The sequence below is a fragment of the Xenopus tropicalis genome, chromosome 3 (assembly GCF_000004195.4).
Source record: "Xenopus tropicalis strain Nigerian chromosome 3, UCB_Xtro_10.0, whole genome shotgun sequence".
NCBI lineage: Eukaryota > Metazoa > Chordata > Amphibia > Anura > Pipidae > Xenopus > Xenopus tropicalis.
The window spans coordinates 134,603,943-134,617,300 of NC_030679.2; the positions used below are offsets into that span (position 1 = coordinate 134,603,943).

The window sequence follows — 13,358 nt, forward strand, 5'->3', positions numbered from 1 at the left end:
GGTCTCTAGGACAGTCTTTTCCAAACTAACCATCCTTAAGGATAGGATAGGCTTCCTGGAGTAACTAAGCTCCCTAAATGGGCTTCAGGGTCAGCAACATTAGCCAAATCCAGCTTAGTGCTTATAAGAGCAAATCTTAGCAAAATGTTACTGTAGCTTCAGGTTTGATCGGGGCCACCTAGTTTGCACTCAGCAACCCCCCCCCAACCCAGGTATCCTCCCCACTCACCTCTCCTCCTGCGACATGTTTCTGTGAATAGCGATAGCAGGGAAGTTTTGTTCAGTCAAGAGCTGGGCCAGAGCCATGCATCTCTGCACTGATTTCACAAAGATCACCACCTGTGGGAGATATCAGAAGTTAGACCAGAGAATGTTCAAATACATTTGAAAAATGTAGTCAAGCACAATACCATAAGAACATATCCAGGGTATGAGATGTATAAAAGATTTACCTGATTAAACTCTAATACGTCCAGTAGATCAAAAAGCTTGCGGTTCTTCTCACTGTCTTTTAACTTGACATAATATTGCTGCAGGCCATGAAGGGTCAGCTTGGTCTCATCATCCACAAATACCTCCATAGGCTGAGGAGAAAACAACAGCGATAAGGACAGAGAACATAATAGGAAACCTTCCTTAGAGAATGGCACGGCCCAGCTGAACTACTTACATCTTGCATGAACTTCCGGCACACAGGGCGGATCTCTTTACTCAGGGTGGCACTGAACATCATGCACTGTTTCTCATGGGGTGTTAGGCGGAAAATCTCCTGTACATCTCTTCTCATATCTAAAAGGGAGATAAATCATAGTAAGTCTCTATTCCAATCATTTGCCCCATCCCTTACACCATTATACAGTGTTTTGCATCGGGTCATAGATTGTTATACATTCTGATAGGACCAGTTACACTGAAAGGGTCATTTATGTGCCAATGTTGTTTTTAAAGGAACAATTCAGTGTAGAAATGAAACGAGGTAAAATGTTAACGGATGTCCAACACAATAGACAGAACTCTACATCCTGCTTTACAGCTCTAAGCAGTTAGCAGTCAGTGACGTTAGGGAGGGAGGGCATATGGGACAGAACTATTCAGTTAGTTTGTGAGCACTCTGTTCAGATTTAAAAGCAAACTAACTGAACAGTTATGTCCCATGTGCCCCCCCCCCCTAAAGTCACTGACTAACTAAGAGGTTAGAGAGCTGAAAGCAGGAAGTAGAGTTCTGCACATCTGCTCACTCCAGCCTTTGTAGATTACATTTTTGCCTAACTATATTAGAAACATTTTTTTATTTTATTTCATTTTTACACTGAATTGTTCCTTTAAAGCGGAACAGCCGGGGATTAAGGTACACATTTAGAGTCAATAGAGCGCTAAAGGTGTAGAACTGCACTTCCCACACCACCTCTAGTAAAGGAACAAAAATGGTGTGAGGATGGGAGTTATTCATCATGTAACACTATGAACAGTTACTTAAGAGTCTATGACCATTCTGCCACAGCAGCCATGCACCCCAACAGGCATCCTCACCTAACTGCTCCAGCATCTTGTCACACTCGTCCAACACAAAGTGTTTCACGTTCTTCAGATTCAGGATCTTGCTTCTGACGAGCGCCAGGATGCGACCCGGTGTTCCGACAACAATATGGGGACAGCTCTTGCGTATGGTGTCTTCATCTTTCTTAATAGAGAGCCCGCCAAAGAAAACTGCCACCTGGGAAAAAAAAGGAACATTTCATAGGTTTAGCATTTCTCAACCCAGAAAAATGGCAAGGGCACCCAACACACAAGTACATGGCACCCAGTTATCCTGCTTCCCCTGGATGCTACATTCCCAGTATATGAAGGTGGCTCAGCACATGGAAGGCCACAAGCTGAAACCCTGATCTAGAACATGAGATTAATGAAGTACGTACTTTGACAGTCGGCATGTATTTGGAGAACCGCTCATACTCCTTGCTGATCTGGAACGCTAGCTCACGCGTGTGGCACATAACTAGGACAGTCACCTGCCCTTCCACGGCTTCGGTTTGCTGCAGGGTGGCCAGGACAAAGACAGCAGTCTTCCCCATACCAGATTTTGCTTGGCAAAGGATGTCCATGCCCAGGATAGCCTGAGGGATACACTCATGTTGGACTGTAAGAAAAAAAAAAAACGAAACATTTATATTTAATGACATGAGAAATTAAATTTCAATAAGCTGAACTGATTTTTCTACCAGTGGGATGGAAGATTGCTACTAAGGCAGCACCTAAGGGTCCATATGATAACTGTGCCCAGAGGGATTGCAGCTTTGGTGTGGACAAAAGAAATCTTAAATTAGGTGCATTTGCATAAATATGTATAATTACTATATTTATAGTTAACACCTTATATAAAGCAGTAATTATGGCATTCCAACTGTAGCTAATTGCTGGGGTCAGTGATCAAACCAAGGGCACAACCTTAACTTGGAAGAGCAGTTATATTAGCTGGCTGGTCGGGTTACTTACAATAATCATCAGAATAGAATGAGTTTACAGCTGAATTAATATCAATGTCCTTATTCACCCTTCTCATTAAGCAGCTAGTAAGGCATTTAAACTGCTCCCACAGTGATAAGGATAGATGACCCAAACAAGGACAACGCTTGGGTCACAGGCTGTAGGAAGGCAGTAACAGTTAGGGTGAAGACACACTGAGCTACTAAAAAATAGACAATGCTGATCATTTACGGATAATAAGAATTGCCTCTGCTAAAACACACATACAATTGTCTATGGCAGGGGATTTTCTGGAGTTTAGTAGCCATGACAAGTAGCTGCTGCTACTAAGTAGCCCAGTGTATCTTTGCTCTTACAGTAGCTTTGGGGCTGGTCGGGTTACTTATCATAATAGGATTTAATACGCTCACAATTGCATAAATAATGAAGTTTCCATTCATGCCTTTTATTAAGTTGTTATGCAAGGCATTTAAGCTGCTGCCCAGTTCCTGGGGGTCGGGGACCTAAAGAAAGCAGGTGAAGTGTTGACCTGGAAGCAACTTAGGAACCACAAGAAAGTTAAGATTGAAATTAGGACTGGTATTACTGATGGGCCACTGTCGGTTCACACTGTATTTCTAAGCCTGTGTGTAGACATTGCTTACCCTCAGAGGGATGTTCAAAACCGCAGTCTACGATGGATCGGAGGAGTTCGGGTTTCAGCAAGAAGTCTCGGAAGCCGGAGCTGTGGATGGACACGTAGGAGCCTTTCACCTCTTTCCGGGCGATTGGAGCTGCAGTTTCAGCGGGTGCCTGAGGCTCGTCGTCTTCTTCGTAATCCAACAGCTCATTTTCTACGTCTTGTTCTGTCATGATGGCTGCAATAAAATGGAACCCCATTACTCACTGTTCCCACCAACGGCATTAACAACCTGAAACCCCCAAAGGCTTCCCCAAGCCGGAGCCAATATTCAGCCTCACTTACAAATCCATTGTGTGCAATGTTGCCTTGCGCAGAGGTTAGCCACATTGAGAATTGGGCAGTGTGTGCAGAAGGAACAGAGACTGCTTTAATGACTCTGAATGCAGCCTAAGACTTTCCCTACTAGGTGCACAGATGTCACCCCATGTATGCCAGTTTGCTACTCTCCCTCTCAACCTGAGGAGTTTGCAGGACTGCAGAGCAAAATAACCCTGAACAGGAGATTTAGTCTGTAAAGTAGCTGCAAACGTTGCACAGTAAATGTAGGTCGTCACTGGGGGAGCAAACAGTCAAACTAAATAGCAGAAGGTAAACAGTGCCATGTACAAACATGACAGGATTTGCAGTTGGTCTTTCCACCTTCTCATTCAGAGCACAGCCTGGTTGCATAGGAGGGTCAGTGACCCCAGAAGCATTTGAATTCCACAAAAATGTGTGCCCAAGATGCTTCAGTCTGTAATAATAGTGGTTCCCAGAAGGAGAGTCCCTCCCTCAGTTCCTTAAGCAGTACTAGCACCACATGGCCTGGAGAGGCTGTAGGTAGGCCAAGAACATGGCATTCCTGTTATTATAGTGTAAAAATGCATAAAGCAGGGCATTTGCTTTGCTCAAAAGTTGCCAAACCATTTCAGGCCCCAACTGGCCTTTTTTTCAAGCGCCCCAACACATGAATTACACTTCCTTTTTATATGTTAAATAACAGTGCCTATAACAAGGAAGTGTAATTAATGTTTTAGTAAGCCTGATTACTGATGAGTCCATACTGCCCTGGCTGTGGGGGGTATTCAGTTACGGGCTGTTGCCATTAAGTCAGTTTGGATGGGGCATCTTTAAAGGGGTGGCTCAACTTCAGGGTAACATTTAGTATGGTATAGAATTGCCGATTTTTACCAACTTTCCAACTGGTCTTCATTTTTTACTCACTGCCTGGTTGCTAGGTTAAACTGAACCCCAGCAACCAGACAGCTGCTGAGATTCCCAGCTGGAATGGTGCTGAACAAAGCAAAATAATTCAAACACTGCAAATAAAAATTGAAAACCAAGTGCAAACTGTCTCAGAATGGCACTCTCTACAGCAGTGATCCCCAACCAGTGGTTTGTGTGCAACATGTTGCTCCCCAACCCCTTGGATGTTGCTCCCTGTGGCCTCAAAGTAGGTGCTTATTTTTGAATTTCTGGTTAGGGGGCAAGTTTTGGTTGCAGAAAAAACAAGTATAATGTCAAACAGAGCTACCAGTCCACATAGGGACAATTAGGTAGCCCATTTTGGCTCTTATTGGCACCCACATGAAGCTTTATCTTGCTTGTGTTGCACCAACACTTCTTCCATTTAAATGTGACTCGTGGGTATAAAAGGTTGGGGACTCCTGCTCTACATCATGAGCTCCCAAACTGCAAGCCTGAACCCCCACAAAGATCAGTGTTAGTCTCCTACCTAGGATAGTTGATGTGACAAAACTTCCCCACTACCAGCCACAATCTAGGCATTAAAGGAAAACTACACCCCCAAGCAATGTTGATCTCTGTAAATAAGCTTACACAGAACCCTGCTTCATCTAAATAAACCATTTTCATAAAAATATAACTTAGTATGTGCCATTGGGTAATCCTAAATAGGAAACTGCCATTTTAAGAATTAAGGCCCTCCCCCTGGGATCATAGGATTCACAGTGCACACAAACAAGCCAAGGCACACATACATGCTAGGCCCCATCAGCCAATGAATGGGCAGAGTTCTGCCTTTTACTCCCACACTACTTCCTGTTACAGTTAAACCTTTATTTCCGGTCAGCTGATCCCTGAGGGAGCACACAGCCCATCACTAAATGGAGGATTAGGGGAAAGAATGTATAAGGGAAATATTTAGAGAAATTCTTTAATAGGCCCCTTAACATAATAACTATTGGTTAAGTATTAATTCTGTGGTTTAGTTTCCCTTTCAAGGAATAAGGGAGCAACCCTACAGTGCCAATATCGTATAAGAAAAAGATCTGCACAAAACAAACATGGCCTCCCCGCTAAGCACAAGTGCAGCCCATTGAGCGAAGCCGCAGCCATTCCCTCACTTCAGGGTACGCGACTTCCGGTTAGGGATAAAGCCGCGGGGATAATGGCCAGCGCTTCCGGTTCCCCCAGGCGGCGCGCCGTGACCTCCAGTAATGAGTAAAGCCGGGGCCTGGGGAGCTGCACCCCGCTCGTACAACCGCCGGCCCTTACTATATACTGGCGTAGCATTAGTTCCAGCGATCCCGCCAAATCCTCCATTCACACAGAGCAGAGGCCGCGCAGACTCCCTCCCGCTCAATTACTTCAATTACCCAGCATCCCTAGCGAACTAAGCGCATCAGCGGTGCTACTAAAGCGCAGGTGAATGAGTCCCTGGTTCAGCACAATGGTCCTCGACTTCACATATATCCATTCACACCCACATACATATACCGGACCCGCCCGTCAGCCGTAGCCGGCTTTCCCCCAACCTCCCCCCGATCTCATTACTCGGAGAGCGGCTCTCACCTCTTTCTGTGCTGCAGCTCCTGCTCCACGTGTGCGCGCCCCGACCGAACCCACCGGCCCAAGAAGACAAGGCCTAGTAACGCAAGGCTCCTCCCCCCGCCGCTGATTGGCCACACGCAACACCAGCTCCCGCCACTTGCTATACGCGATTCGCTGGACGTGAGGGAGAAAGGAGGCGGAGTCCGAGACTGGAACAAGGAAGACGCGGGCCTTTTGTTGAGGCCATCTCGGCGCCTAATTGGCTAATGGCGGCGGTGACGTCAACAACGAATCCCCTTGGAATGTAGAGAAGCCGGAGTCTCAGTAACGCCCCCCCTTTTTTTTTTCTCTCAACAAAACTTTATGAAGCGGCGCTGGCCGCCATTTTGTTGGTTTCTTAGATTAGGCAGTCGATACAATATGGGAGTCTATGTAGCCGTCTTATTCAAGTCTTGCCGAGGGAGAGGTTAGAAGACCGCAATAAAATATAGTAGAAAATATACACGAACGTGGTTACGTTTTGATACGCGGGGAAAATATTATTAATAGTGGGCGGATATATGTCGTGTAATGTTATTAAGGGACAAAAATCCTTTGGCGTTTAGCTGCGTATTGTATTTCCATGGGGTGTGTTCGTGGTGCCCAAGGGGCATGGTTACTGTAGGGCAGAGAGGATCCAATTGCCGTATATACACAATTAGGTGGGGGAGTCATATATACAGGGGGGTTTTGTATTTGCACAGATTTATATATATAAAAAAAATAAATAAGCATATTGATCAGTTGTTCTACTGTTGTAGAGATTGCGGAGGGATACAGATTTAATGTAAAGGATTAGGGTTGGGGCACGTTTATCAAAGTATGATTGAGTCTGAATACCAAAAATTTGTATTTTTTTATTTATACAAATGTGCGTATTTTCTGCGATTTTTTTCGTTAATTTGCGTGACTTTTTCGTACTTTGAGACAAAAATTACGTGTCAACAACGCAACGAGTGCGAAAATTGCGCATTCATTCAAGTTTCGGTATGGTGACTTTCCTTGGGTCAGGTTGGAGCTGCAGAGTGCCATTGAGCCCTATGGGAGACTTTCCTTGGGCCGGGTTGGAGCTGCAGAGTGCCATTGAGCCCTATGGGAGACTTTCCTTGGGCCGGGTTGGAGCTGCAGAGTGCCATTGAGCCCTATGGGAGACTTTCCTTGGGCCAGGTTGGAGCTGCAGAGTGCCATTGAGCCCTATGGGAGACTTTCCTTGGGCCGGGTTGGAGCTGCAGAGTGCCATTGAGCCCTATGGGAGACTTTCCTTGGGCCAGGTTGGAGCTGCAGAGTGCCATTGAGCCCTATGGGAGACTTTCCTTGGGCCGGGTTGGAGCTGCAGAGTGCCATTGAGCCCTATGGGAGACTTTCCTTGGGCCAGGTTGGAGCTGCAGAGTGCCATTCAGCCCTATGGGAGGCTTTCCTTGGGCCAGGTTGGAGCTGCAGAGTGCCATTGAGCCCTATGGGAGACTTTCCTTGGGCCGGGTTGGAGCTGCAGAGTGCCATTGAGCCCTATGGGAGACTTTCCTTGGGCCAGGTTGGGGCTGCAGAGTGCCATTGAGCCCTATGGGAGACTTTCCTTGGGCCGGGTTGGAGCTGCAGAGTGCCATTGAGCCCTATGGGAGACCTTCCTTGGGCCGGGTTTGAGCTGCAGAGTGCCATTGAGCCCTATGGGAGACTTTCCTTGGGCCAGGTTGGGGCTGCAGAGTGCCATTGAGCCCTATGGGAGACTTTCCTTGGGCCAGGTTGGGGCTGCAGAGTGCCATTGAGCCCTATGGGAGACTTTCCTTGGGCCGGGTTGGAGCTGCAGAGTGCCATTGAGCCCTATGGGAGACTTTCCTTGGGCCAGGTTGGAGCTGCAGAGTGCCATTGAGCCCTATGGGAGACTTTCCTTGGGCCAGGTTGGAGCTGCAGAGTGCCATTGAGCCCTATGGGAGACTTTCCTTGGGCCAGGTTGGGGCTGCAGAGTGCCATTGAGCCCTATGGGAGGCTTTCCTTGGGCCGGGTTGGAGCTGCAGAGTGCCATTGAGCCCTATGGGAGACTTCCCTTGGGCCGGGTTGGAGCTGCAGAGTGCCATTGAGCCCTATGGGAGACTTTCCTTGGGCCGTGTTGGAGCTGCAGAGTGCCATTGAGCCCTATGGGAGACTTTCCTTGGGCCGGGTTGGAGCTGCAGAGTGCCATTGAGCCCTATTGGAGACTTTCCTTGGGCCGGGTTGGAGCTGCAGAGTGCCATTGAGCCCTATGGGAGACTTTCCTTGGGCCGGGTTGGAGCTGCAGAGTGCCATTGAGCCCTATGGGAGACTTTCCTTGGGCCAGGTTGGAGCTGCAGAGTGCCATTGAGCCCTATGGGAGACTTTCCTTGGGCCGGGTTGAAGCTGCAGAGTGCCATTGAGCCCTATGGGAGACTTTCCTTGGGCCGGGTTGGAGCTGCAGAGTGCCATTGAGCCCTATGGCTGACTTTCCTTGGGCCGGGTTGGAGCTGCAGAGTGCCATTGAGCCCTATGGGAGACCTTCCTTGGGCCGGGTTGGAGCTGCAGAGTGCCATTGAGCCCTATGGGTGACTTTCCTTGGGCCGTGTTGGAGCTGCAGAGTGCCATTGAGCCCTATGGGACACTTTCCTTGGGCCAGGTTGGAGCTGCAGAGTGCCATTGAGCCCTATGGGAGACTTTCCTTGGGCCATGTTGGAGCTGCAGAGTGCCATTGAGCCCTATGGGAGACTTTCCTTGGGCCGGGTTGGAGCTGCAGAGTGCCATTGAGCCCTATTGGAGACTTTCCTTGGGCCGGGTTGGAGCTGCAGAGTGCCATTGAGCCCTATGGGAGACTTTCCTTGGGCCGGGTTGGAGCTGCAGAGTGCCATTGAGCCCTATGGGAGACTTTCCTTGGGCCAGGTTGGAGCTGCAGAGTGCCATTGAGCCCTATGGGAGACTTTCCTTGGGCCGGGTTGGAGCTGCAGAGTGCCATTGAGCCCTATGGGAGACTTTCCTTGGGCCAGGTTGGAGCTGCAGAGTGCCATTGAGCCCTATGGGAGACTTTCCTTGGGCCGGGTTGAAGCTGCAGAGTGCCATTGAGCCCTATGGGAGACTTTCCTTGGGCCGGGTTGGAGCTGCAGAGTGCCATTGAGCCCTATGGGTGACTTTCCTTGGGCCGGGTTGGAGCTGCAGAGTGCCATTGAGGCCTATGGGAGACTTTCCTTGGGCCGGGTTGGAGCTGCAGAGTGCCATTGAGGCCTATGGGAGACTTTCCTTGGGCCGGGTTGGAGCTGCAGAGTGCCATTGAGGCCTATGGGAGACTTTCCTTGTGCCGGGTTGGAGCTGCAGAGTGCCATTGAGCCCTATGGGAGACTTTCCTTGGGCCAGGTTGGAGTTGCAGAGTGCCATTGAGCCCTATGGGAGACTTTCCTTGGGCCGGGTTGGAGCTGCAGAGTGCCATTGAGGCCTATGGGAGACTTTCCTTGTGCCGGGTTGGAGCTGCAGAGTGCCATTGAGCCCTATGGGAGACTTTCCTTGGGCCAGGTTGGAGTTGCAGAGTGCCATTGAGCCCTATGGGAGACTTTCCTTGGGCCGGGTTTGAGTTGCAGAGTGCCAATGAGCCCTATGGGTGACTTTCCTTGGGCCCTATGGGAGGCTTCCAAAATCATGCACTGAAGGTTCAAAGTCAGAAAGGTTTTCCCGCCATTTACAATCGTTCGGGTGCAAAAATTTAGTGATCGCAATCGATCGTTTCAATACGAAAATTTCGGATCATAATTACGAAAATGCAAACAGAAATAATTTGATTTGATGGCCCACAGGGAGATTAGTGGCCTTCCGCCTGCAGTTAAGTCTTGGGTAACACGGGCAACTAATCCTCTCAAAATGCCTTTCCACCAGCAATAAAGCGGGAAGGCATATACGTCCCTTCATTTTCCCAAGTGGCGCAAAGTTTCCTGCAGGCACCTCTGCGCAACAGCATAAAAAATAGGTCTTTCCAATAGCGATTCACTTTATTGCTGGTGGGAAAGGCCAGCCACAACTCGGGGAGATTAATGGCTGCGGTGGAAGAAACCTATACGAGCTGAACCAATAATGAAAACTCAGGTTTAATAAAATGTGAAATTACTAGAAAAAAACATCAAAGTTTAAATAGAGAAAAGTGAAAAGGTAAGTACGAACTGAATATAATATAATAATCGAATAAAATGCCAAAATTTAGTGGTGCTGAAATAATCAAGAGAAGCTTTTTCGATTCAGGATATTTAATGCAATATATTTCAAATAGTGAGGGAGCAGAGAATGTAGTGGTTGGTGATTTTTCCAATATATAAAGGGCCAAAAAAACTACTGCTCTTTGCTACAATTTCACTGTTATTGTGACAGAATGTTACAGTATTGTTTCCTAATAGCAATTTCTTCAACATACTTAAAGTTATTTTAAATGTTAATAACCCCTTCTGGAATATGTTGGTTCTTAATAATTACATGTTCATAGTAGTTGTACAAATCTTCAGCCTTGTGTATACAAGAAGCTTTAGATAGACAAGAAAAGACATACAGATACATTGGGGGATTTATTATATTAGGGCAATGGTCCCCAACGAGTGGCTTGTGAGCAACCTGTTGCTCACCAACCCCTTGGATATTGCTCCCAGTGGCCTCAGAGCAGGGGCTTATTTTTGAATTCCTGAATTGGAGGCAACTTTTGGTTGCATAAAAAACAGTTGTGCTGCCAATCAGAGCCTTCTGTAGGCTGCTAGTCCACATAGGGGCTATTAAATAGTCAATTATAGCAGCGTTTTTCAACCACTAGTGTGCCGCGAGATGTTGCCTGGTGTGCCGTAGGCAGGGCACCAATGTACTAGGGGGGCACTGCTCTTGGCACCAATGTACTAGGGGGGCACTGCTTCTGGGCACCAATGTACTAGGGGGGCACTGCTCTTGGCACCAATGTACTAGGGGGGCACTGCTGCTGGGCACCAATGTACTAGGGGGGCACTGCTGCTGGGCACAGAGTTAAATTTTTTAACATTTTCTAATGGTGGTGTGCCTCGTGATTTTTTTCATGAAACAAGTGTGCCTTTGCCCAAAAAAGGTTGAAAAACACTGCATTAAACCGCAATTTTTTTGTCATGATTACAAAAAATTACACGATAATTTCTGACGTTCGAAAATGTCACGAAAATTCTTTTATCGGTTATAAGAAAATATTGTGGTTGCGTTCCGAAAGTCACAAAATTTTCGGATCCAAACGTTCATAAACGGCACAAAAACCCTTTCTGGCTTTGAAACCTTCAATGCATGATTTTGGTCCATAGGACTCAATGGCACTCTTCAGATCCAACCTGACCAAAAGATAGTCACGATACCAAAGTGTGATTGAATTCCGAAATGGTCATAGTGTTTGCGAAAAATACGACTTTTTCGTGGAAGTTAACGAAAAAGTAGTGAAATTTTAATAAAATTATCGTGTGGACATTATGAAAAGTTCTAGAAGTTAGAAAAAAATTTTTTGTGGTTCAATGAATGGGCCCCTTAGTGTTACACAGTGTATAGTGTAGCCAGTCAGTAGCCTTTCCTGTCATGTCGGCAATAATACTGGGGAAGGCTGCGTTCAGGCCTCTCTTGTCAACTGCCTGTAGCCATAGGCAGAGCTCATGTAGGAAGCTTCTAACCTAAACTAGATTCAGGTCCAAACTGGGAGAACTGACTCCATGTGACTGATGTGTGTGTGCTGAATAATGTCCGTAGTGCTGACTTGCAGCTCTTGTGTTTTCATGCGCACTGAGACATCTTGCATAATTGCACAACGGTGGCTCTACTTCAAAGGGAAGTAGCCTGCTCAGTTACAGAGGGCTAAAGTCTTGAATTGGGTGGGGCACCCATGGGTTTCCAGCCCAGTGCAAGATTCTAGCCCTTGGACAGGCCAGACCAGGGATGACTTTGCCATAGTTGGCCAGCTTGAATGTATTGGAATATATGGACAAACAATCCCTGTTTTGTTTAAAGGGGAGGGGCATCTTTAGTAGCTTTAGGTATGTGACAGACGGGGAGATTAGTCTCCCTTGTCGTGGGCGACTAATCTCCCTGAAATGCCATCCCACCAGCGAGAACGGTGGGAGGGCATTTTTTTGTAGCTTCATGCACAAAATGTCTTAATATCCTTAGCATAGTGATAATGGGTTATTTCAGGGTTTGCTTATTTTCACCCATGAGTTATCCACAACAAAGTGGGCATTTTGTGACCCTTAGGAAGGACATGTTTCCACTGATATTGGGACATATTGGCCTGAGCATACTGAGCTATCAGCCACACCTGAGCTATCAGGTGTGGCTCCTACTCGGCATTCCAGTTCATGCTATAGGTGTTCAGTTGGGTTGAGGCCAGGGCTCTGTGCAGGCCAGTCAAGTTCTTCCACTCCTATCTCAGCAAACCCCTTCTGTACAGCTTTTTGCATGGATGCATTATTGTGCGGCAGTAGGATGGAACCTTCCCCAAAAAACACAGAATTGTCAATGTGAATAAGTGCTTTTGGTTTTGCTGGAAACTAGGAACAACAGCCCAAGCTCCTCCAGACTATTGACTTGACACATTCATGTAGATAGCATTCTTCTGGCATTTTCATTAGGGGTTGCTTGCCATACCCTGGGACACAAGTGCTGGAGAGCCCCGTAGTGCTCACGTAAGGTGGCCATACACGCACCGATATAGTGCAGAACAAGGTTCCTTATGAGAGGCCACTGAGAATTGCCTCTGATAAAGCATTATCTATTTTAGTAGCCACGGCAAGTAGCTGCTACTAGTAGCCCCATGTGTTTTCACCCTAAATGTACCCTAATGTGTTTCCACAGTGGGAAACTCAGCTAACCATCCCTCCATTCTCTAGGTAGTGAGGGTCGATGTGTTACAGACTAAAGGTGGCCACACACGTGGCGATTTGAGATCTTTCGTGTGACCAATCGTTCAATCGGCCACTAACGTTCAGGGCTGAAACAGCAGATAAGGAGGTAGAAAGAATAGGATTTCTACCTCCTTCTGCCGATTCAGCCCTGAAGGCAGATTTTGATCAGGCACCTTCTATGGCGCCCAATCAAAATCTTTTAACCCACTGGTCGACCAATATCAGGAGCCTCCTGCGATATCGGTCGACTCGCTGACTTGCCATACACGCACTGAATATTGTACGAAACGAGGTTTTGTACGATATTATCGGTGCGTGTATGGCCAGCTTTAGCCAGGACGGCTGACAGCTGCAGGGGACAGTTCACACTTCCTTTCTGGGCAAATGCCGCACTATGTTAATACTATTGCCAATGATTTTGCCTATATGATATTATAGTTGAGCCACATGAAGGAAAAAAACCCCATCTGAAGTCTGTACAATTTGCCTCAGAGGGGACAAAAGTTCCTTCC

The 13,358-nt window shown here is 47.2% G+C and overlaps 2 protein-coding genes across 8 annotated transcripts in view; one reads left to right on the forward strand and one right to left on the reverse strand.

Moving 5' to 3' along the window:
* ddx39a (DEAD-box helicase 39A) overlaps positions 1-6,133 on the reverse strand; it is an 8,024-nt gene extending 1,891 nt beyond the window's left edge. Inside the window, 7 exon segments of the mRNA NM_001016000.2 lie at positions 230-339; positions 453-584; positions 671-789; positions 1,531-1,714; positions 1,917-2,137; positions 3,129-3,341; positions 5,960-6,133. Coding sequence (NP_001016000.1) covers positions 230-339; positions 453-584; positions 671-789; positions 1,531-1,714; positions 1,917-2,137; positions 3,129-3,336 — 974 coding nt within the window. The 5' untranslated portion in view covers positions 3,337-3,341; positions 5,960-6,133.
* Positions 6,134-6,173: 40 nt separating this feature from the next.
* Positions 6,174-13,358, forward strand: part of pkn1 (protein kinase N1) — a 40,684-nt gene continuing 33,499 nt past the window's right edge. For 6 of the 7 annotated variants that reach the window (XM_012953134.2, XM_012953135.2, XM_004918886.3 and 3 more), the window contains exon 1: positions 6,298-6,404. The gene's annotated coding sequence lies outside the window, so the exon portion shown is untranslated. Of the gene's footprint in view, positions 6,263-6,297; positions 6,405-13,358 lie in introns of those variants that run through there. The other variant, XM_004918882.2, reaches the window with a different exon arrangement.